Source organism: Lates calcarifer, linkage group LG3 (genome assembly GCF_001640805.2).
Source record: "Lates calcarifer isolate ASB-BC8 linkage group LG3, TLL_Latcal_v3, whole genome shotgun sequence".
Lineage (NCBI taxonomy): Eukaryota > Metazoa > Chordata > Actinopteri > Centropomidae > Lates > Lates calcarifer.
In genome coordinates this window covers 9,862,159-9,886,225 of record NC_066835.1, presented here as the reverse complement: position 1 = coordinate 9,886,225, position 24,067 = coordinate 9,862,159, and the positions used below count along the sequence as shown (strand labels likewise).

General features: G+C 40.1%; 3 protein-coding genes across 5 annotated transcripts in view; 1 reads left to right on the top strand and 2 right to left on the bottom strand.

Annotated features, from left to right (window-relative positions):
- The window catches only part of ctnnal1 (catenin (cadherin-associated protein), alpha-like 1), a 46,571-nt gene extending 39,880 nt beyond the window's left edge, over positions 1–6,691 (top strand). For both annotated transcript variants that reach the window (XM_018697574.2, XM_018697575.2), the window contains exons 13-19: positions 25–75; positions 433–587; positions 937–985; positions 1,611–1,667; positions 3,073–3,192; positions 3,947–4,030; positions 4,966–6,691. In XM_018697574.2, coding sequence (XP_018553090.1) covers positions 25–75; positions 433–587; positions 937–985; positions 1,611–1,667; positions 3,073–3,192; positions 3,947–4,030; positions 4,966–5,136 — 687 coding nt within the window. In that variant the 3' untranslated portion in view covers positions 5,137–6,691. The remainder of the gene's footprint in view (positions 1–24; positions 76–432; positions 588–936; positions 986–1,610; positions 1,668–3,072; positions 3,193–3,946; positions 4,031–4,965) is intronic.
- Positions 6,522–9,284, bottom strand: abitram (actin binding transcription modulator). The gene is made up of 6 exons (XM_018697576.2): positions 8,933–9,284; positions 8,714–8,765; positions 7,697–7,826; positions 7,487–7,554; positions 7,334–7,403; positions 6,522–7,228 (listed from the first exon to the last, which is right to left on the bottom strand). The coding sequence occupies exons 1-6, from the start codon at positions 9,012–9,014 to the stop codon at positions 7,091–7,093; spliced, it is 540 nt and encodes a 179-aa protein (XP_018553092.1). The 5' UTR covers positions 9,015–9,284; the 3' UTR covers positions 6,522–7,090.
- An 8,720-nt stretch (positions 9,285–18,004) lies between these two features.
- Positions 18,005–22,466, bottom strand: sla1a (Src like adaptor 1a). 2 transcript variants are annotated; one of them, XM_018697634.2, is made up of 8 exons: positions 22,278–22,466; positions 21,669–21,765; positions 21,194–21,296; positions 20,903–20,989; positions 20,665–20,768; positions 19,495–19,626; positions 18,934–19,063; positions 18,005–18,630 (listed from the first exon to the last, which is right to left on the bottom strand). In XM_018697634.2, the coding sequence occupies exons 2-8, from the start codon at positions 21,739–21,741 to the stop codon at positions 18,429–18,431; spliced, it is 831 nt and encodes a 276-aa protein (XP_018553150.1). In that variant the 5' UTR covers positions 21,742–21,765; positions 22,278–22,466; the 3' UTR covers positions 18,005–18,428. The 2 variants fall into 2 exon arrangements, with proteins under 2 accessions (XP_018553150.1, XP_018553151.1); XM_018697635.2 differs by having other exon boundaries at positions 21,194–21,293; positions 22,278–22,465.
- Between the last annotated feature and the right edge of the window lie 1,601 nt (positions 22,467–24,067).

Sequence of the window (24,067 nt, the reverse complement as noted above, 5' to 3'; positions counted from 1 at the left end):
AATGTCATTCTCTTTTCCACACAGAAACACTCAGCTAACTTGAAGACTGCCAAGGCTGTCAAGCTGGATGCAGAGGTAGTATACACCATAAACTTCTCTGGCTTTCAGCACAATACATCACGTCACGTCTTGCACCCTGTTCTGACAGCGGTATATTCATCTTCAGGAAACATTGTGTCACTTGCTCCAAGAATTGATGGTGTTTGTATTCTAACAGGCTGCATTTTTGCCGGCCAGCAGTTTTACACATGCTGTACCACCACAGGAAAGCAGGATTATGCTGATTAGAGAACTTGAGAGTGTGTTAACAAATGAAAATATCCCTGTTTGCTAATGTACATTTCTAGACTGACATCCATTATACTTGAATGTTTCCCATATAGAATTACTTTGTAAGTGTGTTTCTTTCTTTGTGTGTGTGTGCGCACGCAGGAGCAGACAAGCATGGCCAAGCTGGGTCTGGAGCTCCGTCTGCTGTCGTCAGACGTGGACACAGAGGTGGAAAAGTGGGAGGAACAAGAACACGACATTGTCCGGCAGAGCCAGAGCCTGGCCAGCATGGCCTACAACATGTACCTTTTCACCAGGTACCATACACTGCACAGACACACACACATGTTCAGATTTTCTATTTGCAGCTTGCTGAACTGTTACATTCATTTCAGAGCTTAACATTGTAAAGCCTCTTAAGAACCCACATGAATCTCTTTAGAGGCTCAGTGTTAATGAGATTCTTGAGCCCACCAGCTATCAATATACAGTATCCCTGGAATAGTTGAGATTATGAGGCATTGACAAAGTTGACGCGACAATGACTCATTCTGACAATAAAATCGGCGAGTTACAGTTTTTGTTGATTGCTCTGGATGTATTTTGTCCTGATCCATCTTTCCCATTCATGTCTCCCTTCCTCATTTCCCAATATTGATTCCCCAGAGGGGAGGGGTTGCTGAAAACAACACTGGATCTTTTTCATCAAGCTGAGGTATGTACATCCATATCCGCTAATCTCTCCCTTTCTCTACCTCTCTCTACCTTCTGCTCTATTTTTCTTCCTGTTTTATCGAAGTTGCAAATGAATGCATCTGTTGTTTCATTAAGCCAAAGATTCTGCAGCTGGCGGATCAATAGTTTAGCAAATGCCAGTTTCCCTTCATTCACTACCCTCTCGCAGATGGACAGCATGGACAAACAGATAGAGCATGACAAGGACATATCATTATGATGGAAAATATCGTGCGATGTTTTCCAGGCCCACCTCGGACACACAGGGTGATAACAAACAAGGGTGCTCAGAGGGGTGTATCCCATTGAATTGGGACCATTGCCAATAATGTGTGGCGCTTTGTAGAATCAGGGCCCGAAAATGTCAGCCTGGATTTATTCCATTTGTGGTTAGCAGGAGAGATAAGAGAGGAAGAGGAACGAGAGGGGAAAGTGACGGGAAAGGAATACTGATAAGAAGCAGAAAAAAAAGTCAAATCTCATATTTACTGACTGCGCTTTTTTTGCCATTGAATGGCTTCTTGGTGGAAGATAAAAGAACTGCAGTTTTGCCTGTATTTGTTTAAGTTTTTTTATATTTGTCTTTTTTGTGACTCACTCTTCAGGTTCTTTCTGAAGAGGGGCTCCAGCTGTGCTCATCTCTCCGCACTTTTTCCACTCAGGTATATACTAATGTAATAAATCTCTCTGTCACACACACACACACACACACACACACACACTCTGGAGTACACACACGCACACACAAAAGGCTGAATACCAAATCACAGTGCACTCACATAATACCATTTCAAAATATTTTTGCACATTAAGCACTTCAGAAAAAAGAAATCTAATGTGTATTATATAAGAGAAAGGGGATATGCTACTTTTTGTATAAGCAGCAGTAAAATAAGTGCAGTGGAATATATAAAAAAAAGAAATATTTTTTTACAATATGCTGTTTCCACTGGAATCTGACTACAGTACACTGATAGGAAGCTGTAAAACTCAGGAAGTAAACAATAGTTAAAATAATGCTAAAGAGAAAAGACTGAATAGGGTGAGCTGCTAACCCATCTGTATGCAGACACACACACACACACACACTCTGGCACCTGTGCCCCCACCCACGTTACGCCTCTCTCTCTCACACACACATGGTGCCAGGCCCGCCTTATAAATCACACAGCGAGAGGCAGGAAATTAAGGCTGTCACACACTTTCACCATCCTCTTTTCCTCCTGAGTTGAGATCCAGCAAACAAACTTAGCCTCAGTGCCTTCCTTCCTCTTGCCCTCCACCAACTTCTTCCCCCGGTCCTCCAAAGTTTAATTAAATGGCTCTTTTTGACAGCCATTAACGACTGCCATTTGTCACTGCTGTGTCTGTGGGTGTGTATGTTTGTGCACATGTGTGCAGGGGACGGGGGTGGAGGGGAGTTGACTGCGACCGCCCAGGACTAATTCATAATCAGGAGGCCCAGCTCTTCAACTTGCCTCACGCTTTCTGATTAATTACATCAAACAAACTGATGCTAATGGAGTCCCCCTCTCTCACCCTCCACTCCCATAGTTTTGGCACCTTACACACTTGTAGCACATCTGTGCTGCTCTCATTGAAAATTATGAACCTATTTATGCAAATGAGCTTGAGCATTTTTAAGCGAGGTTTAAGAGGTTTTATGTACTTTTGTCAGTCATGAATAGTGCTGCCCTGAATTTAAGAGCTCGAGTTTTTAGGTCATTGGTGGCCATGTGCACGCACATAACTGAAGTAGATTGATGGCCCCCGTGACTGAGATCTGGGGATTAACTCAGCTGGACAGACTTAAGCAGTAGATCATGACCTGGCTGTTGCTGATGGATTACATCAAGCAAACACTAAATTTTAATTCATTTCATCCTTCCTTTTCCTTTTTATGATGTGTAATTTGTGTTTGACAAAGAGCATTGTAAATTCAGTCTAGTAAATCTATCAACGTCCGCACATATTAACCCCGTCTCCTTGGATAACACCAATCATAAAACATCTCTGCTGTCCTAAAAGATATTTGCCTCTCTTTCTCCGTCTTTCCCTCTGTTCCAGCTGGTTGATGAGGAAAAGTCTGTGGTGATGACAGAGATGGAGAAACTGGTGGCATTATGCCAACAGCTGCAGATGGGGGCCAAGACTCCTGTGCAGGGCAAGACTGCCACCTTCCAGAAGGTACCCATACTACGCCTGTGTGTGTATGTGTGTGTGTCCCTCTTTGCCCCCCTTTCGTTGTTTGTGTGTACAGTTATAAAATGAATCAATGACTTGTTTGTGCCCTGAGTCTGCTCTGTTTGATACACATTAAATGAGAACTATCACAGAACAGACTCACTGCAGTTTTTTTCCAATAGTGGTAATTAGCTTTGACAGTATCAAAACTACATCCCCAACAACAGACGGGCATCAGTGAAGCACTGAGCGCACAATAGAGCATGACTAACCGTGTTACTTCATTACTGGCTGCTGCATAATCTTTGAGTGATCTGCGAGTAACACCATTATCGAACACAGGGCACTAGATTAATGAATGTCTATGAGGAATTAATGAGCATCTTGGGCAGGGACTAGCCGCCTTAGATCACCTTGTAATAAAGGCGAAGGTTGGAATCAAAAGGACAGGATGAAGAATAGCACGTCCTCTGCTGATGAATGAGCGTCTCTTTGATATGTATTGGCTCCCATCTCTCTGTCTAGCCATCCTGATGTTCACTTTATCATTCATCACAGCAGAGGGTGTGTGTGTTGGGAGTTGGTGGAGCACTGATGAAGAAATGTTAATTTATACGCCAAACACATTTTAGATGGTGATGTGTGTATGGTTTGTCAAACTGCTGGCTTGTGTTTGTATACTTGTGCATTTGCATCTAATGTGTATCTGTGCTAACCTCTAAAGTAGTGATGTAAAATTTTATTTCTTCGTCTCTAGGTGGACTCATCCATTCAGACAACCAGAGGCATTCTGACTGTGGTCCTCTCCCTCCTCCCATTCTGTAACAAGCTTAACAAAAAGGTGATAGGCACTGAACAGGTCTCATGACTGAATGACTAAGTAACAACAGGCAAGCTAAATGGAAATTACCAACATAGAGAGAAAGAGCTCAGCTCTTCACATAGACCAAGAAAGTATGATTAAACCTGCAGTAACTTATTTTTTTGGCCACTTGGGGGCAGCAGATACAAGGTGTACACAGCACTGACGTCTTAAAGCTACAGTATGACACTTCTTTCTAATATTTTTCAGTTGAAATATCCTCCATAACATATCTTAATGTGGAAAGTTGCTATCAAAGGCTTTTGTCACCTTCGAGACCCATTGTAGAATAAGGCAGTGCTTTCTACAAAGTTGCCAAACAGGCAAATTACTGCCAACTGTCAACTATGGTGAAGAACCTAAAATGCTTCCTCACACTCTTAGATGCTTCAGAGTTGACATTATCAGATTAGCATGGTGTTGCTCACTATTGTCTTTTGTTTTACTGATAAAGCAACAGGGCAACAATACATAAAGCTGACAGTGAATTTTAAGAATGCCTCTCCTGGACCACAAGGTGGACAAATTCATCACAGTTAGAATATTTATTTTTCTCCTGCGTTCAAACAAATGTTTGAATTGCAAATATAAAGTGATAGCCCTAGTACAGCACCAGTGTCTTAATATGATACTGATGAGAGCGGTGAGATTAAACCAAGGCATTAAAGTTGCAGGCTGTAAAACCAAAACAATGAGCTGAAAGATGCTAAAACACTGAATTGAGCTGAGGGAAACTGCAGCCAGGACATAATTCTCTCCCCAAGAACAAACCCTTTGACATATATGTAATAAGTGATCCAGTTAATGTGAAAATTATTTACCTACATTAATTACAGAAGCTAAAAATTTGTTGTATCTGCTTTTCATATCATGTATCGTTCCATTCATTGTCTGCCGATGCTGTCCAATTCCAGTACAAGTCAGAAAGGAGTAGCCTAGGTTCCCCGCATGACTGGAGAGAAAGACAGGATGCATCCACGCCTGTCAAAGAGGAGGGAGCTCTCAACAGCAAGAACACCAACGGCTTTGGTGTCAAATCCTTGGAGCAGCACATGGCCGGTCTCAACCTGCTGGAGAGCAAATAATCCAGGAAATAGCCACCTCCCTTTTTTGTTCGCTATTCTCCGTCGGAGCAGCACATAGCCAACCTCACCTCACTGGAAAACATGTAATCCAGGAAATACTTCACTCCCCTCATCCTCACAACACCCACCATAGAGTGGGCCAGAGCCGTGGGGTGAAGATGGTTGCCTTGGGTCAGTCAGAGTTTGTATTTGCTATCTGGATGGTGAATGAAAAGGTTTACAGAGGAAAAAGCAGATCCAAGCTCTCTGTGCCAAGGGGCAATTTTACCCCAGGGTAGCTTGTTACCTGAAGTACTAGTTCCTCCCCAGTCCACAAGATGGAGACAATCAGCCAACACTAAGACTTTGCCATTAGCAGTGAGCCTCATTAAAGAGAGGCCTGGCACAAGCCTGATTTCTGAATCACTTTTACCACTTCTCTGGATATTGAGTTGAAAAACTGATCACAAATCAGAAAAAATTCCACTCAGTGCTCAGTTCTGCCATACATCTGTCTTCACTATGTGCCTCTGCGTAACAAACCTACTCTCTCTGTGGTGTACTATAAACGTGTTGCACAAATGAAAAAAACAAACAAACAAAAAAAGTGAAATGGCTGAAAACCCACAGTGCATGATGCCATCATCACCAAACCCTTGTGTTCGAGTCTCCTATGCCATAGGCATGTAATGTTAACACTTGTTATGTAAAGTTAGCCACTGTGGTACATTCTGTCCTTGATCACTGGCACTGTATTTAGCATCTCTCTACATAATTAAATATTTTAAGTCAACCATACCAAATGATAGTGTCTAATTTCCATGGGATCTGCTATGGAACGTTCTCCATGTGCCACATTTGCAACAAAACAAAAAAATAAATAAATAAAAAAAAAAAAACACATTTTAACACCAAATATGATTGTCCTCATGAAGATGCTGTGATCTTCAGCTTGCTACTAGTATGAAATATAAAGCTCTTAGTCCTCTAGTGTTAATTACTGGAGACATATTTTTATTTGGGCCAGGTTTCTCCAAAATGTCAGCTGGTTAAGATTATTAATCTTATCACTGAGATGCTTTTGGGAAATCTGGACCTTAACGTCCCAAGTATTATCAAACCATAATCTGTGTATCCTGTTATACTCTGACTTTTTCTTTCCTCATAAAAGAAATGATGGTTAATTCTGAACTGGCACCTGTGTGAAATGGAGCCTTGAAGTGTACTTGTTATGAAGACTATCATTGTGAAGCTGCCTAGTAGGCCAATATGTATTAAATGGTATATGGTATGTATAATCTGGTACTTGAATCATAGATATATATCTATATATACAGTATGTATTCTAAGGTCAATACTTTGGTACTGGGTGAGGGTGTGATAATGACTGAAATGAATAACAAACATTGAGCTTTAGAGATTCTTTGTATTGTGTGAGAGCAGCTAAGGATGCTGGGTATTGTAGTGGTTCAACAGATGTGAAGAAATCATAGATCTAGTTTTGGATCATCTATTCTTTTGACAATTTAAAGGTTAAAAAGGTTACACATAAAAAATAAACAATATTTTTCTTAAATCTGTGTTGGTCGTTTTTAATGATGTTCTACAAAAATAACTAACTGAAGGCTTTTTTTGGAGTATGTAATTACAAGATTCAAATAACATAATGCTTTCCTCGATTTCCTTGCTCTTCAAGTTACAAAACAACAGAACAATAAATAAAGCACTTCAAAGAAGAGTGCTTCCTGAAACCTTCAAATTCTTAAACACTGAAAAACAATGAATAATCTAGAGGCACAGTGCAATTCTTGTATTAAATGAGAGTGTCCTTTAGAAGAACCACATATAAGTGTCACCTTATATGTGGTTACTGCTATCCTAACCCACAGTTTTTACCCTACCTGGTGGGACTTGAAGGAAGGTAAGGTCTTCCAAAATAGTTCTGACTTGACCAAGGCAAGAATGTGGAGCCTTGTCAAGAGGGTTGTGACTCAGCAGCACTTCGTTTGGAGACAACACTCTCAAACTCCTCTCTGCTCAGAAGATTTTCTGTTATCCTCTTGCTCTCCTCAAACTTTGGCAGGATGACAGCGATGTATCCCTCAGTGGATGGCTGTTCAGATTTGATAGACAAAGCAAGACTGAAACATTTCAAACTTTTGATAAGCCAAGGTGCATCACTGTTTAACAGTTTACAGTGTTAAACTATATTATTTACCTTTTCCAGCAAGAGAGAAGGTGTTTCTAAAATATTCTCATTGACCTCAAGAAGACGGCCCCGGATGCAGCTGAAAAGATGATAACTTTCTGTAAGCCATCATGACAACAAGCATGCAAAATGTATGCCTAGAGAAACAGACTGCTGACTCACCTGTAGATTGTGTATTCAGTTTCATCTGTGCAAGTTATTCTGCACAAAGGTGCAAAATCAGTAAGGAACTGGACCGCCCTATAATGGGGGACAAAAAAGAATTGTGAAGCATTTATGGTCAAGCTTGCCTCTTACAAATGTGTGAAACTAAGATATAGAAGAACAACTTTATGCACACAGACCAAAATCACATTTAGCTGTATGAGTTACCCGCTTGGACTTTCCAGACACTTTATTGTTCAGCCGACTGCAGGCATTACTGATCTGGTAATTGATGTTTTTGATTGTCCGTCCATTCTGAAGGATAGGGTGAGTCTCTGCTAATGTGACAACACATATCCTGCAATCACAAATTTAAAAGTGAACCTTTAAAAGGAATACCAACAGTTAACAGTATCAGTGTGTAAATAACTTCAATTGAACATGACTTAACCCAGCTAAAACAGTGTGGCAAAGACGTTTACACTCCCCCTATTTACATTTTAATAACAGGTATCAACATATATATGAACATATTCAGGAAAAAACATCAACTGAATACAGTGGGTGACCTCAAAAATACTACACTGTAACAGGTAAATCAACTGTCCTGTGATTGTATCACCTGTGTTGTCAATCTTTTTTTTTTAAATTAACATTTTTTGTTGATTATTCAACATTTTAACATACACAATTTTCCAACATTTACAAAACATTCCTATACTCTCCACCAGGTAGCAGAGACGTAGATAGTCATACATTCTCCAAGAAATGAATTAAAAAAAAAAAAAAAAAACACTTTATACTCCCGTCCTTTTTTCCCACCTCTCTTACATTGTCCCTTTTCCCCTGTTGGAGGGTAAACATAATAAACATATGACTCAATGAACAAGTTTGTAGCCTGAACCAAGGGGATCAGTAATCTTTGTTGTGAATCTTATATTTTTTAGAAGCTTTACTTTGTGTTTTTGTTTTATTGTTTTGCTTAAATACTTAGGGACGGTGCCCTTATTAGCATTCCAGAAATTTCTCAATATAAAGCAACCTTACTGAAGCAATACACAAAGTAGCCACAGCAGAACAGACACTGAACAATTCAACTGTGGTAGTTATTCTTCTAGGGCATTACAGCATTACAGTGTCTCAATAGTAATGGTCACCAAATGTAAACTAAACCGTTCAAAATCACGGCTATTTGTTTAGCTGGTAATTATCACCACTTGGTGTTGATTAGCACATGTCTGTTACCTGTTTGAATGCTGCAGGATGCAGTGGTCCTCACACGGTTTCCCCTTCATATCTGGATAAAATAAAATAACTACAATAATTTCAACGTATTCATGACATTTTCAATTAAATTATGCTGACTAAACCAACTATTTTGTGCTCTCTCCTACCGAACTAGCAAGTTTAACTTAGCCACACAACAGCTAACATCAGGAGAATTTTTAGTCAGGTTTTACTTACCGGCTCTGTACCACCGTGTGTAATATCGGTCGATAACTGAAGGCGCATTTTCTTCTGTTTCTTTCTGCTCTGTGCCGTCCATCAAAACTTTTCACAACACAGGCATGTAACAAAAGCACTTGTTTGCAATAATGTCTTTTCTAGTTCACGAATTTTCTTGACGGACGGTTAATTGTGTGACACTATAGTTGTCCGTCAGTTAAACGCATCCGAAAGCTTCAGAGGCAAAGGGTTCCGGAGATTATTATTTTTTTACCGCTTCTTTGGGGATTTAGAAGGGGAATTTGACACGTTACGAAAGCACAGTACATTAAAGTAAATCCTTTCAAGTTCATGAACGAACTAAAAAAATTGAAATGGTTATTTTCGTGAGAAGAAGCTGGCTGTTGATCTGAAGTGATGATGATAGTGGTACAACCAGCCCAGCTATTAGTACTCTCCCTAGGTCCTTCATAACAGCACTAGCATCATCTTATATGATCAGTAATGGGTCCGAAACTCTTCACAGCACCATCTCTCTTCTCTGGGCAGTAAACAGTAATCTGCAAAATTTTAAACAGTGGTGAAGTTTCCTGATGTACACATTGTCACTATAGTTTTCATAAACTTATTTCACACAGAACATGCTCAAAACTGCATGGGCTCCGAATGTCAAAAACCCCATATTTATCGTATTTAATTTGTGTTTATTTGATTAAGTGCAAATCTGTTATGCAAAAGGTGGTTTTACACTAAGGATGCATTATTAGACTTTGTCTGGTCAACCAGTTTTGTGGAGGGGTCCTGTGTCAAAAAACATTCCTAAATGATTTTGTGTTTCAATAAAATATCACAAACACAAATGTCAAAGCAATTTATTCACTAATTATTTGCATTTTGTAGTTTTGGGCCCTACAGCAGGTTTATCTGTCAGTGCACAAGCTAAACTATAACTCAGGACACTTTGTGACAACAGCTTTTCACATTGCCCACTAGATGTCAGGCTACTGCTAACAACTAAAGGTACAGTCAGTGTGAATTAAAAGTATAGAAATCCTCAGATAAGATCAAAGTTGAACCAACCCTAAACTAAAGAAATATCTTCAGGTTAACATTTTCATATTTAATTAGGCTGACATTACTATGTGTAAACCAGTTAAGCAATGTACTATTCTTGTGTCACCTCATTGTGCCTGTGATCATCTGTTCAATTTCCATGCTTTGATTTGTCTTTTATTTTCACTTGGCTCTAATGATTTTCACATGATGACAGATAGACACAGATGTATAGTGAGTCTGCGTCCCAGTGGATTATGTAATGAAGACGTCTGAGAGAGAATGGAAGCTGGAATGAAGGAATGTTCCCCTCCCTGGATCTGACAAATAGCCCCTCTCTGACCCAGACCAATCACATACCGAACATATCTGGCACAATGTGCTACTTGCAGAGTGTGGACAATGCTGAGGGAACATTTTTTGGGGATTGGCATCGGCACGAGACAGATTAAGTAATGATGACTTCATCTTAGTCATACAATTGAGAGAAAGAGAGCGCGCAAGAACGAGAGAGACTATGCTGACAGTTGGGGTGCAATGGGCACAATGACTTTTCCATGTATCTACTCACCACTACCAGGACTTGGAAAGTTTTGCTGTCAAGACCCATCGTAATGAGATTTTCCATTACTCCTCTGTCTGTGGTAGGCCGAAGTCTGCAATTAATTCAGAGATGAAACACAACACCATTGTGGAAACAGTGGACACAAGGGGAGTATCCCATAGATATGCAATCTTGCATCAGGCTTAAAATGCATTCATGTCCAACAAACAAAGCCATCAATAATATGATTTAACAGCTTGAGATCCTTTATTTACCACAGAAAACTATATCTGTAACAGCTGCGATAAGAGCAACAAATAGATGCTCAAGTCCTGAATCCATGCAGCAGGATTTGTCACAGACTGTAAATCTTCAGAATATGCAATAAATCTCATACAGTAGATTCTCAGTCACAATAGATGGCATCATGAGATGTATGACAATTGCATCAGAGGGAAAAGAGCCCATCCTGTTATCCAGCAGATTTCCTCACAGGATGTTGGTATTTGCAAGAGTGTGTATGAGTGTGTTTGCATACGTGTTTATCAGTCTGTTCATTGCCTATATGTATCTGTCAGTCTGTGTACATTCCTGACTGTTTAACTACTGCATATTGTTGGAATGAAACACACTCCGTCTCCCACTTTTCAAGACCCGACTTTGAGGTTCACTAGCTGGCTGTCAGACAGGCATCTCGAGTGTCTCCAGCTGCACAGGCAGTTGTGTGTGTGTGTGTGTGTGTGTGTGTGCGTGTGATGCACGCGTACCGTAGCTCCACGTCAGCTACTGCTGCAGTGAGTTGCTCGTCTTCTCTGGCCCGCTGTTTGGCAGTTTAACTTCAGCAGTCTCTCGGTCCACATGGAGGATGTCCAGCTTTCTTCTGTAGATGGTCCTCCCTGCCAGAAGAGAGCCTGATAAGGGAAGAGACAAGCTCTGACCAAGAGAGGGAGGGGGGAGATGGGGGGTGCCTGCGTGGCTCACATAAAACCTGTGGCTTTCATCTTCTTATTAGGATTGGACTCACCTAAGTAAATTTGCGGACCAGAAAATCAAGGATTTCCTGAATCGTGGCACAGTTATCTGAGTTTGTCAACAAGAGAGACAGATGAGATATTTTGCTGTTATAATGCAGATGGAGAGAATTATTGCAAGAAAGAAGATTTCTTTTGTCTAAGTGGTTCATGCAGACAGGCTATCCATAACACTTTCAGCAAGTCAGTGTTTAGAAGGAGAGTTGCGTGCAACACAAGCTCGCCTTCAGTATCTCATCATTTCATAAATATCTAGGAAAATAGAGAGAGGTCTGCTGCAGTTAGACCCGTCTTTTTCCTGGAAAGCACAGAGACACACACCTGCATATATCATTAAACAGAGCCATATGCTGCCAAAATGCACATTTAAATCCTTGATTCACTGGTATGTACAGTGAGTGTCAGTGAAAGGAAAGTGTAATTTCAGGGTGACGCTTGTATTTTTTAAAGGGCTGCTTGTGTGTCAGAGAATTTTAGCAAGAGCACATTTGATGCTGTAATGAAAGGACTGATCAACAACAAGAGGGACACTTAACGTACTTGTAAACTGCTTTTCCCCTTAAAAGGTTTAGACGGCATGAAGCCGTCACTCTGCTGTCACTGAACGGGCTAACATGCAACAGCACAGAGAGAACTCTCAGCTGTTGATTTGAATCTGGTCCTCAGGAGGATTCAGTGAGCTTTTACAAAATGTCATGTCTGAGGAGGAGCCATATCACTCTGATAAGCTGGTCCCATATCAAGTTATTAATAGCTTTCTCTGTGGTAATCAGCAGTCAAAAGTGCGGTCAATCATGTCAGAACTTATCTGTTATTTCTGGCCTCTCTCCAAAGGCTGTGATGGCTTCAGGCACTAAAAATATGTGTGTGTTTATTTGTCTATGTCAACTTTATGATCAGTCCCTTTAGTCAAAACATATTTCATCAGAGAACTGTTTCACATCAAGCATCAAGGCTCCCTCTCTTTACAGTGGTGACAGTAAATTGAACAGGATACAACTAATTAAATTCCAACTGAAAAGATCAGACTGAATATTGAGGAAGAAATCACAACATTTTACTTTGTTTGGATTTCCAGTGGGTTTATTGTTACCATGGCAACAATACAGATGTCATTAACAGCTAGGCCCTGTTATTTTTTTCCCTTGATCTTTTTGCTCCTTTGTTCTGTTGTTGGGTTTTTAGCAATAACAACAACAAAAAAAAAATCATGTGCAAGTGGAGATGCGACTGTGACTTAAAGGAATAGTTCCACATTTTGGGAAAGACACATGGAGAATCATTTGTGCATTTACCAAAATGCACAAACGATTATTCCTTTAACAACTCATTCGTTTGCATGAGCAACACAGTGACTGACATAGAGCATGACCAGAATCAGTTACATCAACATCTGCTTCAGATAAAGGATAAAAAAGATATCAGTATTTTAGATGTGAGTGTGTGTGTGTGAGAGAGAACAGGATTAAATGTCCCTGGCAGCAGTTGCAGGGACGTCTCTCCTCTCATTCATCACTGTTGTGTACTGTTGTGTGTGGAAACATTATAGCACAAAACTGCACAGAGGTCAAACAAGTTTTTCCTAAAAATTAGTTTTAGAGCGATGCTAGGTTTTTGCCCCACCAGTGACATCATCATTCTGCTTTGACCTCGAAAGTGCAAAAAACAAAAACAAAATGGTGAACAAAACAAAATGGTCTAAACTGGTTTGTTTGTTTCATCATATTTTCATCTTACTTCCTTGCGTACTTTGTAAGGGCAGAGTAGGATACAAGCAAATGTGTTGTGAATCATTTGAATGTCCAGCCTGAGAGATCACAGGCTAGTCTGAAAAATGAGTGTTCCAGTAATTGACTCACTGGTGTCATTAATCACATATTAGTTTCTGTCTCTGTGACACATCAATTTTATGTCGACTTTTTGACCTGGAGCCCATCCGTCTTTATTTCCCTCCTTTACTCCTTCATTTCGCTGACAACGAAGTGCTTCAGACTCATTCCTGACGCTAATTTGTTCACGCCTGTCATCCTGACTGTCATCCTCCAGAGACAAACGGGGTTCAACGGGAGCTGAGGGCAATGGAAAGAACATGCGTGCTGCCAGGTAATACACAAAATCCTCACACACAGTCAAGGAATAATTTACAGGTATTAAGAGGTCTCAGCTTTTGGATTCTTACCACATGCTTTCTCTTGCCAAAGCAGTAAAATTTAACAAGACTGTTTTTATGAGATGCTGAAAGGGATATATGCATGTATATAAAGACACCAACTGGGCTTATTTAGGTTTACCAACAGCTGAATTTCTAATCAGACACTACAGTGCTCTGCGTTAATTATTTGTAAGGAGCCACGTGGCAAACAGCTGCTTAGACTTCTCCTCATGGAAAATGAGGAACTTTTCTCCAAGAGGAACTCTCCACCTCTTGTGTTTGCTTGTAGCGCAGCAGCAGCAGCAGCAGCAGCAGTAGCATGATGCTCTGGGCTCTAACTCAGCTGGCACTTGAATGACAGCAGAGCCAGGTTGTTCCTTTTCATCCAAATATCTATCCTTCAAGTGCTTCCCAGAAAAACTCATTTATGCCTCTGCCTGACTGAAGCTTTCCAGATCCAAATGTTGTTTTCTTTTCTTCTCTATTCTTTCAGGTTTTTCCCAACTTCTTGGCATTTCATTAAGGTGTGGAAATGTTCCTGTATTGTTATGGTGTTAGGTAGAAAACGCCAAGCACACCTAACTATTAGCTTTAAACAGGAACACTCAAGTCCAGCTAATAAAGCAGCAGTTACAAGCAAAGTAAAAGTTTCCTTATGCAAAACTTACAAAGGTCATTGCACTAATGTGTTCACTCACAAGTAACATTTCAATGAAAGCACACAAAGTATTTTTCATATTTTTCCCTTTTATTTGATACGGAACATGAAAAAAGAAACTTTATGAGCACGATGAACGTCACTTCCTCATTCAGTAGTATTTATGAGAAAAGTGTTTAAGCAATGGGAGCAGAAATAGATTCCCTAGCAGGCCGCATAAGAGCAGCCCGTTCCCTGGCAAAGATGTGGACCTTTGGAGCTTTTTTGTTCGGGTTTTTGTTTGTTTTCCCCTGGCTTGCTGGATAGCCTTGGACATGGTTGTGTGTGTTGGCTGAGGCCCTTGCTTTGACATTAGGGGACATGTTCTCATGTGCTGTTTCTGAAGCGAAACGCTCACTGGTGATGACAATGTTCTTTGGGAGAGGTTATTTCACAGGTGTGGCGAAAATTGTCCAAAGCAGCCTCACTTTGCGAAAGTGAAGTTGTTGTTTTTCTTTGGGTAATTTTACCATCACTGTAATTTTGGCACAAGTAGGCTGTCATTATTATCTTTCAGGCTGCAGCTGCCGTGTTTGTGTCCATTCTGGGGCTAGATTGAGACAGAGACTCATTTCTTCTCTACATCTAGAGGAAGTGGTCAGAGTTAGACTTAGAATGACATGTCAGTTTTAGCACCAAAATAAGCTGAAACTATCCACAGCTCATAGTGTGGGGTGTCTTTAACAGGAACTAAACAATAAAACTATATGTGTTTTCTAAGGGAGAAAAACTAATATGAACTCATATTTAATATTAGACCAGGTCTGAAAACCCCTTTAAAAAGTTGCTCTTCAAGATGATCTCTGAGAAGTGTCGACTTCAAGAATGAGCCACTGTTCCATGTAATAAAAGCAATGATACGTAAAGGGGAAGCAGCAGCTTTAATTAAAGTATGGAGTGCGTTTTTGATTGAGCAAAGCAAACATTTATCTGGATTTTCTTTGCAGCTAACCAGCGAACGTCCAGGCCTGAAGTGGTGAAGTCAGAGGTTTGGACAGCTGGGCCTCGGGCTAGAGGGGAGGATGTGGCGAGATTAGAAGAACCTGATTAACAGAAAACAGGCTGTAGGAAGAGGAATCTCCCTCCATCCCTTCATTTCCTTCACTTATCCCCCCATTTTCTCTACGAACCTTGATCCCCACTCCCAGAGACAGAGACATGGACGGGCCTCAACTCTCCTTCCTCTTCTTGTTTTTGTTCAGGGGAAAAAACTGAAAAAGCCCAGGGAGCACTGTTCAAGTGTTTTCCTTGGTGCTTGCATCCTCGGTAACATCAAACAACATTCAGATGGAGAACAAGGGACTCGACTCAGAATCCCCTTTGTCTCGATATAAAGTCATCCTGAACCAGGGGGGTTTTCTCATAAGACAACATGCTCTGTGCGGGTGTCTGGTTTTGTTAAGTTTGAGCTGTACCTCTTCCGCTCTTCACCTCACTGAGAGCCTTTGTTTCCACCATGTACACGCACAGATGTGTGATGATTGGCGGGGTGATGGGATATTGTCTTTCTTATCTGCATTGGTGGTTACAGTAAATTCTCACATGATCTCAGGGAACAGTTGTTTTTTGTTGAATGTTCACTGCAGTGAATATGGATGAACAGATAGGCCAGAGGGAAAGTTAAGTTTACTTTGAATATATCAGTGGCCTTTGATGAACTGTTTTTTCCAGAACTTTGCCTTCACTCTGATTCACACATGAACATCTTGACCTTCACCTCTTGCTAGCTGTAATGCGCACATCTGACTAAAACTGTCAGTGAATCATGTAGTCATTAATCAACGCACGTTCACTCAGAGCACGTTCCTCCACTGGTTCCATCTCCAGTCTTTTCCATACTGGTTCCACGTGGTCTGGAGGAGGCAGTCTGATGTGAGGAGTGAGTAATGCTGACTGGACGGCAGTCTCTGCATGGTGCAGCAGTAGGCCACCAGATGTGTGTGTTTGTATCACTGATTATTCCACTCAACATACACACACACACACACACACACACACACACACACTCTGCTCCACTTCCCAAACGTTTACTTGCAGTTATTTTATAAGACTTTAAAACCAGGCAACACAACTATTTGATCCTTCTCTGTAGCTGAGACCAAAGTGCTGAGCTGGTCTTGACTGGTCACACACAGTTGGCTCGTAAATTTAATGAAAAATAAGATTGGCTTGGCTGCCAGCTTTGCAGTACTTTGGTTTGGGGATGTACACCTTATTTAGACTTCCTGAAACCGGTCTTAGACAGCATAAGGTTTCTGTCAATGTTCCCAGGGAAGTTAACAGCAGCGTTGCAGTTTCACATCAACTGATGTTTACTGCACGATGATGATGAAAATGGCACAAGGATCCTGTAACCAGTGCAATTAGAACTGTCCACTATTTCACACATATAGCAAATATTAGAGAAAAATAAGCATGCAATTCGTGTAGCAAAATTTTACTTTTCTTATTTCCTACCCTAGTGATCATTCAGTCAATCAATGATTTTGCAGTCATGTGTGCATGGCCTGAAACCTGTGCTTTAAACTAGAACTCTCCTGTACTGTACTGACCTTACCTCACTTAACAACTGACTAACTTGGCTGTGCTTCTGCTTACTTTAGTTCTTAGTTCTTCTGTTTTTTGGTTTGAGTGGTTAAAACTGTGTAGGTCAAGTTGTTAAATATGGTAGAGGAAGTTGGTCAATCACAAATACTAATATTAGAGGGGAGTTTGTTTTTTTCTTTTTCTGGCACAAATAATTCCACTGTAGTCTAAATATCTTGTGTTTGCGTGTCTTTTATAAACATTTGCTGTTGTTTTTTCATCATATTAAATTGCAATTTGTCAGTCAGCCTGTCATATGGTCACCACGCAGAATTAGTGAGACCGTTGCACGGGCAATAACATCCACGGCTCAACAGAGGAAGTTCAATACATATCAGTAATTTCGCCAGATGTTTGTGAGGAAATTTGAATTTAGGAAGTTTCAGGACTTCTCAGAACATTTGGCCATTGTTGTCACTGGAGCTATTAACCCTGGAATATGTTCATAAAAACATAAATTTTTCCCAAATGCTTAAAATGACATGTCATGCTAAGGTGTATATTAGTGAACTAAAAACATTGTTCAGAGTCGTACAATACAGTTGTACAATAATAAATACCTGCTTGTCCAGTGCCAATTATCTTATATAATCTTGCAAATTAAAGCTGCTCTAATCTATATTTTTTTATATAAACAATGGATCAAATGTTTACGTGTATGTGAAAGAAGTCAAACCCACAGAGAATTATCATCGTTTCTGTAGGCAGCTTTCTATGGTATTTTAAGTAACAGTTCTGGTTTTCTCACCTGCAACTTTGATGTCAGGCAGCTGCTTTTCACAAAAAAGCTCTGATAAACCCACGGTGTACTACCTGCCCGGCACTAAACAGCAAACAGACAAAGTTAGCAACTGACTGATAAATATAGTGGAACTTTTAGCTGCTAAAGATCCACATATTTCCCTCTGGAGTTGGTGGAAACCAAAACAGAACTAAAAGGAGGCCGAAGACTGGTGGACAGTTATTAGTGGACATAAACATGCCTCCAAGTTATTGCTAATGCTGCTCTGTAACGCTGCTCACAATATGATCATTCAACATTTATTAACAAAGCAAGAGTAGTTTGAAAGCCACTAATACTCATATACACGTTAATATTGCCAAACAATACCCATAGCATTCAAGTCTTATTTTTACTATCATAATGGCAGGCTGTTTGTTTTTCCGGCTCGTGTGCAGAATACACTCCACAGTTCAATTGCACCATCATCCAGTTCAACATACGGTCATACGGTTCTTTCTTATCAGCAGAGTCAACGTGTAAGTGGTCATGCAATTTGTGTTATTGTTAAGGTACTTCAAAGTGCTCACATTAGAGACTACAACACACTTCGATGCTTGGGATGCTTCAGATCAGTGTCAGTTCAGCACAGTCCTCTGCTGACATTAGAAATGTGGTGGATGTCCTCCACTTGAAGGTATTCCAGTATTTTAAATCCCCAGTGCTGTCTCTAGAGGTCATCTTCATAGTCAAGGTTTGAGATGCTGTTTTCAGGGAGAGCATAAACAGATTTGCTTTTCTTCTTCCTGCTCTCTGCTCTTATTTGTGCAGAGTCTTGATTCCCAGAAAAGGACAGATAGGCAGCGATGCTGTTTCTGACACCGTAGCTCACCATGTTGTCACTGCAGCTGTCTGTGCTGACCAGCTCTTTCCTGTAATAAGAGGTGAAAAAGAAAGTGGAGCATTTTAGCATCACAATTTTCTTCCTCCTCTGTGAAAAACTTAAGAAAAAAGTAGCCAACTGAAACTAAACGACCAGATGAACTTGATCAACTTGAGTATCTATGTTAGACTTGTTGATAAAAATCGTTAGTTGGAGTCCTAATCTGTATTCTTACATCTGCTGTTTCAGCATCAGGTGACACCAAACAAGCTGGAATCTGCCAGAATCATTATGTGCTGTCATGCTGACACAATTAAAGCTGCTAAAAATCATCACCAAGCCTCTATTTTACCTGTCCACTTTCTTCCAGTCAAAGTTGCGGCGCATGACTACGGGTGGAGCTCCAGGATTTGCATCTGATTGCAGGGTCATGCCCGACAGACAGGGAGAAGTTAACACACAACATAGGCCATCTGCAGAGTCTGAAAAGGCAAAGGTAGGGGAAGTATAATACTGTATGTTATGTTGCACAATTTGCATTAACCACTCTCACACTCTGCTGCTCAAGTGCGCACACACAAACCAAACTTGTGAAGGGGCTGGGCTGGGGATACATACATTCGGACAGAATAACTGCACTACAGCAAATAATGTTAGCACATTTTTCACTTTGTACGCACCGGTGGTCATTATCAAGCACACATATTGTATCTCATTTCCTGTTTTGTTCCAAAAATGATCTCTCAGAGCAGGAAATATATAACCTGATAAGAAACCATTCTATATTAAGAACTTGATAAATTATTTTCAGTGTTTAAGTACATGTGATAGTAAAAGCCTGTTTGCGTAGTTGTGTTTATTTTTAGGCCTACATCTGTCTACTTTGTGTCCAAATGTTTGCACATCTACCCACCAGAGTAGTGGTTGATCATATCCTCAAGGCACTGGAAAGTGAGGCGTGGGGAGATGTAGTACCAGCTGTTGTCCAGCCTGAAGATACGATAGTGCTTTATGATCCTGTGCCTCACCGAGAGTGAATACAGACCTAGGAAACGACAAACACCATACACTTAATAAAAGAGGCTTTCCATTATAACACCAAGCACATTATGATATATATATATACTCCAATTCTGCCAGAAACTGAAGAACATCAATGACTATTGATGAACTTATGCTGAAAATTTGAGACAAAGCAAAAGCAGAGATAGCTTAAACCAACAGGCAATTCCCTTAAAACCTGTTTTGATGTACAGAGATACATTTCAAAAAATATGCTTATTCACATTAGATATGAAGACTGATACTTATATTTTGTTAAGCTTCAGCCACCAGCCAGTCAGCTTAGTTTAGCAAAAGACTGAAGATTGAAACAGCTAGCCTAGCTTTGTTTAAAAAAATCCTATCAGCACTAACTACTTTATCTTAAGAATGACACACTCTGGTTTTACAAGGGGGGGGGGGGGACTATTTCTCAGCTAGGAGCAGTAGGCTAACTCCACTTTGCCTGGCCAAGAACTACCCAGATTGATCAAACAAGATCTAATTTATTACCTTGTTACCCTATTTACAATTGTTTGTGCTAAGCTGGTAGGTGTTTTTTTCTTCTTCTTGTCATTGAGGTCTTTAAATAGTAAGACTATTTTCCTGAAATTTACCTTTACAGAAAGTATGGGTAAATGGGTGGGAGGTGTGGGCAATAGATATATATATACAGATAATTTTAGCCAACAGCCTTCTACTGTTTTAACTTAAACCAAAAAGGTATATTGAAAATTTTTCAATCTTCATTACAAGTCAGTTAAGAATTCATATATTCAGGTAGCTACTGCTATCAGCTACTATCATTTCACAATCTTGTTTTTCATGACTTGGATCTGACTAGATCTGATCTTGGCTTCCCTTTTACTCTGTCACACTTGTTTTAACATCTTCCTGATCTAATCTTGGCACATATTTACTTGTTGACAAGTATTTTATTTCCTCCTTTGCAGGACTTTACATTCTTACCATCACTGAAAACCAAAGGTTGTCCCAAATTAAAAGGGGTTTATTATACACTCTGCTGAGTAAACGCTCTCACCTCTCTCCCTGGTACTTTCCCGCACCAGAAAGGATCCCACTCTGTTCCCAGGTAGAAGCAGCAGCTCTTCGGCCTTTTGCCTCTCTACCCCCTCAAACAGCCAACTAACAGAACAAAAACAAGCTCTGGGTTATAGAATTTTTTTTCAAATTAAATACTTCTATCTTTGATAGAGGAGGCAAGCTCAAACAGACCTAGGGCAAATACTATATAATAGCGTCAGTATAATTTTACTTACCCGTGGTACACTTTTGCCACATGACTGTTGGGTATGTAGTTCTCCTTCCCAGTTTGGACAGAGCGGACTCTCCACCAATAGGCCTCCCTGGCCACCAGAAAGAAGCAAAGAGGAATCAACAACTGACCTTTAGTGTGAGCACTTCTCCATACTGTAAACTTGATGAATCAAGCGATTATTTCTTTCTGTTAGACTATATTTCCTCATAGTTATTTGTGATCTTCTGTCAAACAAATGCGCGTCTGGAATGGAATACTGGATTGTTTTCAAGAATGCGAAACATGATCGTACTGTGCGATGATTCTGAGCTTCTCCCCCATTGTGTAGATGGGCTCGCTGATTTCAGGAGACGGGTAGTCCTGAAGCACCACCACCATGTCATCTTCGGAATCTGCTAAGAACAATATTTACAACACTTACAAACAGCCAAATGCTGATGCACAGACATCATGATCTGGAAATGTCCAAAAATGTCCAAGAACAGAGCTCAGTCAGAAACTACTGCCAATTAATTATATTTGAAAGTTTGTTTTAAATTCGTTCAAGTGTAGCATACTATATCATGACATTTGCTGGCAGAATAACATACTGTAACATGCAAATAAATAGTTCCCGGCAACCAAGAAATCAGCGAGCTTCAGCACAGAGATCAGTGCGTAACAACTTGTTAAGCAATAGCAGTGGAGAAATCTTCCGCTCTGCACATTTGAAATACTTAAATTACAAAACAGCTAATGTTAGTTAGTAAGTAGCAGCGAGATCTTACTCTTCTGAGAGCTGTCATAGTTTTCAGTGTTGACCTTGTCCCTGGCACTCACACTTCTCATCATATTACCCATCCTCCAGATGGACCAGGCTCCGGCCTGAAGTGAGGATAGAAAGAGAAAGAGATGTAAATGTACTTTTCAAGTCCTTAAATATGCCACTCATGTGCCATTCTGGATTTTTTCACTAACTTCTCTCTGCCGCTGCACCACACAGTTTGTAACTTCCTATAAGCTGACCATTGAACTATCTCAACTCACAGACTCACTGCAAAATGGGGAAGCTGAGTCTAGATGCTATCGGACTCAATTTTCCATTACAGCATCTAGCTCTGTGTGCTCAAGCCTAACAGTGATTAACAATATTGAATTCATATATTGCAAAATCCTGCTCCAAAGCACAAATAATTTCACAAAATTGACATTATGATTAATGAAAAATACATATTTGTGTGCATGTATGTCAACAGATTCTGTGTATGTGACATCTGTTATTAAGTTACATCACACAAGGTTCAGTTGACCAGAATGGAGAAATAACAGTTCCCACTGTACAGCAGCTTTGACCGAGCCAAAGCAGAAGCAGTAGATGTGAAGTACAGTACACCCACCTGTAGGATCTGTAGTTCGCCTGCAGTGATGGCATCAAGTGTGGTTCGAGAGATGATCGCCCAAACAGGGCATGGTGGCAGTGGCGGAGTCTGACATTAGAGATGTACCATGTTCACAACAGTTTACAGGAATGACCCGTCACAGAATGCGGCGCCAGCTCTGCTTCTGACTGCAAACTCACTTCCTGTACTGAAATGAGGAAGAGGGCCAGCAAAAATGTTGCTGAAACACACGCAGCACATTATGAAAGCAGAGCGCACACAACAGAACACTACAGGTAGTTGCTTAGAGTAGCTGAAAGCACTCTTGTAGGTTACTGTGGTTGTTTTTTTTTTTTTCAACATTCATGATTCCTCTGGGTGTTTTTACTCTGTGAATTATATGTCAGAACGTTTTGTCTTTGTTCCACTAGAGATCATCATCATTTTATGGCTGTTACAGTCCAATAATCTGTTATTTACTGCCAAGTTTTGTTGTTCTGGAAACTATGGAGAGGATTGTAAAATAAATTTTAGCTGAAATGACTCGGCAGAAAGTCCACTGACAGAAAATGAATCATTTTTCAATTTATCATTTGACTCATTTATCAAGCAAGACCACCAAGCATCACTGTGTACCACCTTCTCCATCATAAAGATTTCATGCTTTTCTTTGTCTTATTTGATAGAAAATTAAATATTTTTTAGACTCTTGGTTGGACATAACAAGATAAGTAAAATGAAAATAATCATTAGTTACAGCTCTACAATACATTAAAAAGTGAATATGTGAGCACATTGTCACCATCACTGTCTCTGTAGCACATAACTTGAATTCTGAACTTGTATTCAGAGACCTTGTCAATCAAATGAGAACTTCACATCTGTGTTTAGTGACTGTACTTAAACCATGCGTATTATACAGTAAAACAAAACTGAGTTCCTCTTTTCATAATGGCCTTCAGAAAGGAAGACAAGATAATTATTCAAATAACTGTACTAAACTGGAGCTGTCATGATGTGGTTTATAATACGCAAAAGTTATTTTTAGTCAGACAGCCAATCAGTGGTGGGACAGGCAAAGGTTTTACGTTAGAAACTGTCACTGTGGTGTAGCAAAGGTTAGAGTTAACCAAAAAAATAATAAAATTGACTGGTTTTATGAAAGATGATACACTATATTTCCTTTAGTGAGAGGGACAATCAAAGATGGTCTGTCTACAGAAGGGAAACTGCAAATTGGTTGGTGTTATCATTAGCTGTTGTGTTAATCTTGTATCGGAAAGTATCCTTGAACGACATGGTCAAGTTTCAAATTAGAGAAGCCAAACCTTCCAGTTTCAGATCACTGACTTTTTGAGATAGTAAATTCTCGTAAGCACAGTCTATATGAAGTTTATGTGTTTATACTATATGTGTCTGTCGTGTGCCTCACAAATGTAAAACTATGGTATTATGGTATTGTAAGGTTTCTGACCAACTGTTGCTGATTGACAAAAAATTACGTGGCAGTTTTCTTTCAGGGCTGCACGTCTGATGCAGAAAATCTGCAAAAAAAAAAAAAAAAAAAAAAAATCATTCCATTTTTTTCCTCTTTCGCTTCTTGGATAAAATAAAACACAGACACAGACACACACTTTCACTCCCAGTCTTACTCCTACTTGTCTCATGATTCATTATTTGTTATTAATTTCTGTACACTGCCGAAGCCAAAGCTGAAAAAATGTCATCTTATTTTGACAAAACACACAGCACTCTGAAAATCTAAGTCTGTGACAGCTCAGAGGAGCAGGCCCGCTGCTGCTGTGCTG

Bases quoted from the DNA above. Each gene is read 5' to 3' on its own strand.
- abitram (XM_018697576.2), bottom strand. From the start codon at position 9,014: ATGGACGGCACAGAGCAGAAAGAAACAGAAGAAAATGCGCCTTCAGTT. The intron at 7,827-8,713 runs GTAACAGACATG...TTGTGATTGCAG, and splicing joins ATCCTGCAGCATTCAAACAG to GATATGTGTTGTCACATTAG. The intron at 7,229-7,333 runs GTAAATAATATA...AAATCTGAACAG, and splicing joins CTTCTCTCTTGCTGGAAAAG to CCATCCACTGAGGGATACAT.
- sla1a (XM_018697634.2), bottom strand. From the start codon at position 21,741: ATGGGTAATATGATGAGAAGTGTGAGTGCCAGGGACAAGGTCAACACT. The intron at 20,769-20,902 runs GTAAGTAAAATT...TTGTTCTGTTAG, and splicing joins GTGGCAAAAGTGTACCACGG to TTGGCTGTTTGAGGGGGTAG. The intron at 18,631-18,933 runs GTAAAATAGAGG...CTCTTATTACAG, and splicing joins GACTGGAAGAAAGTGGACAG to GAAAGAGCTGGTCAGCACAG.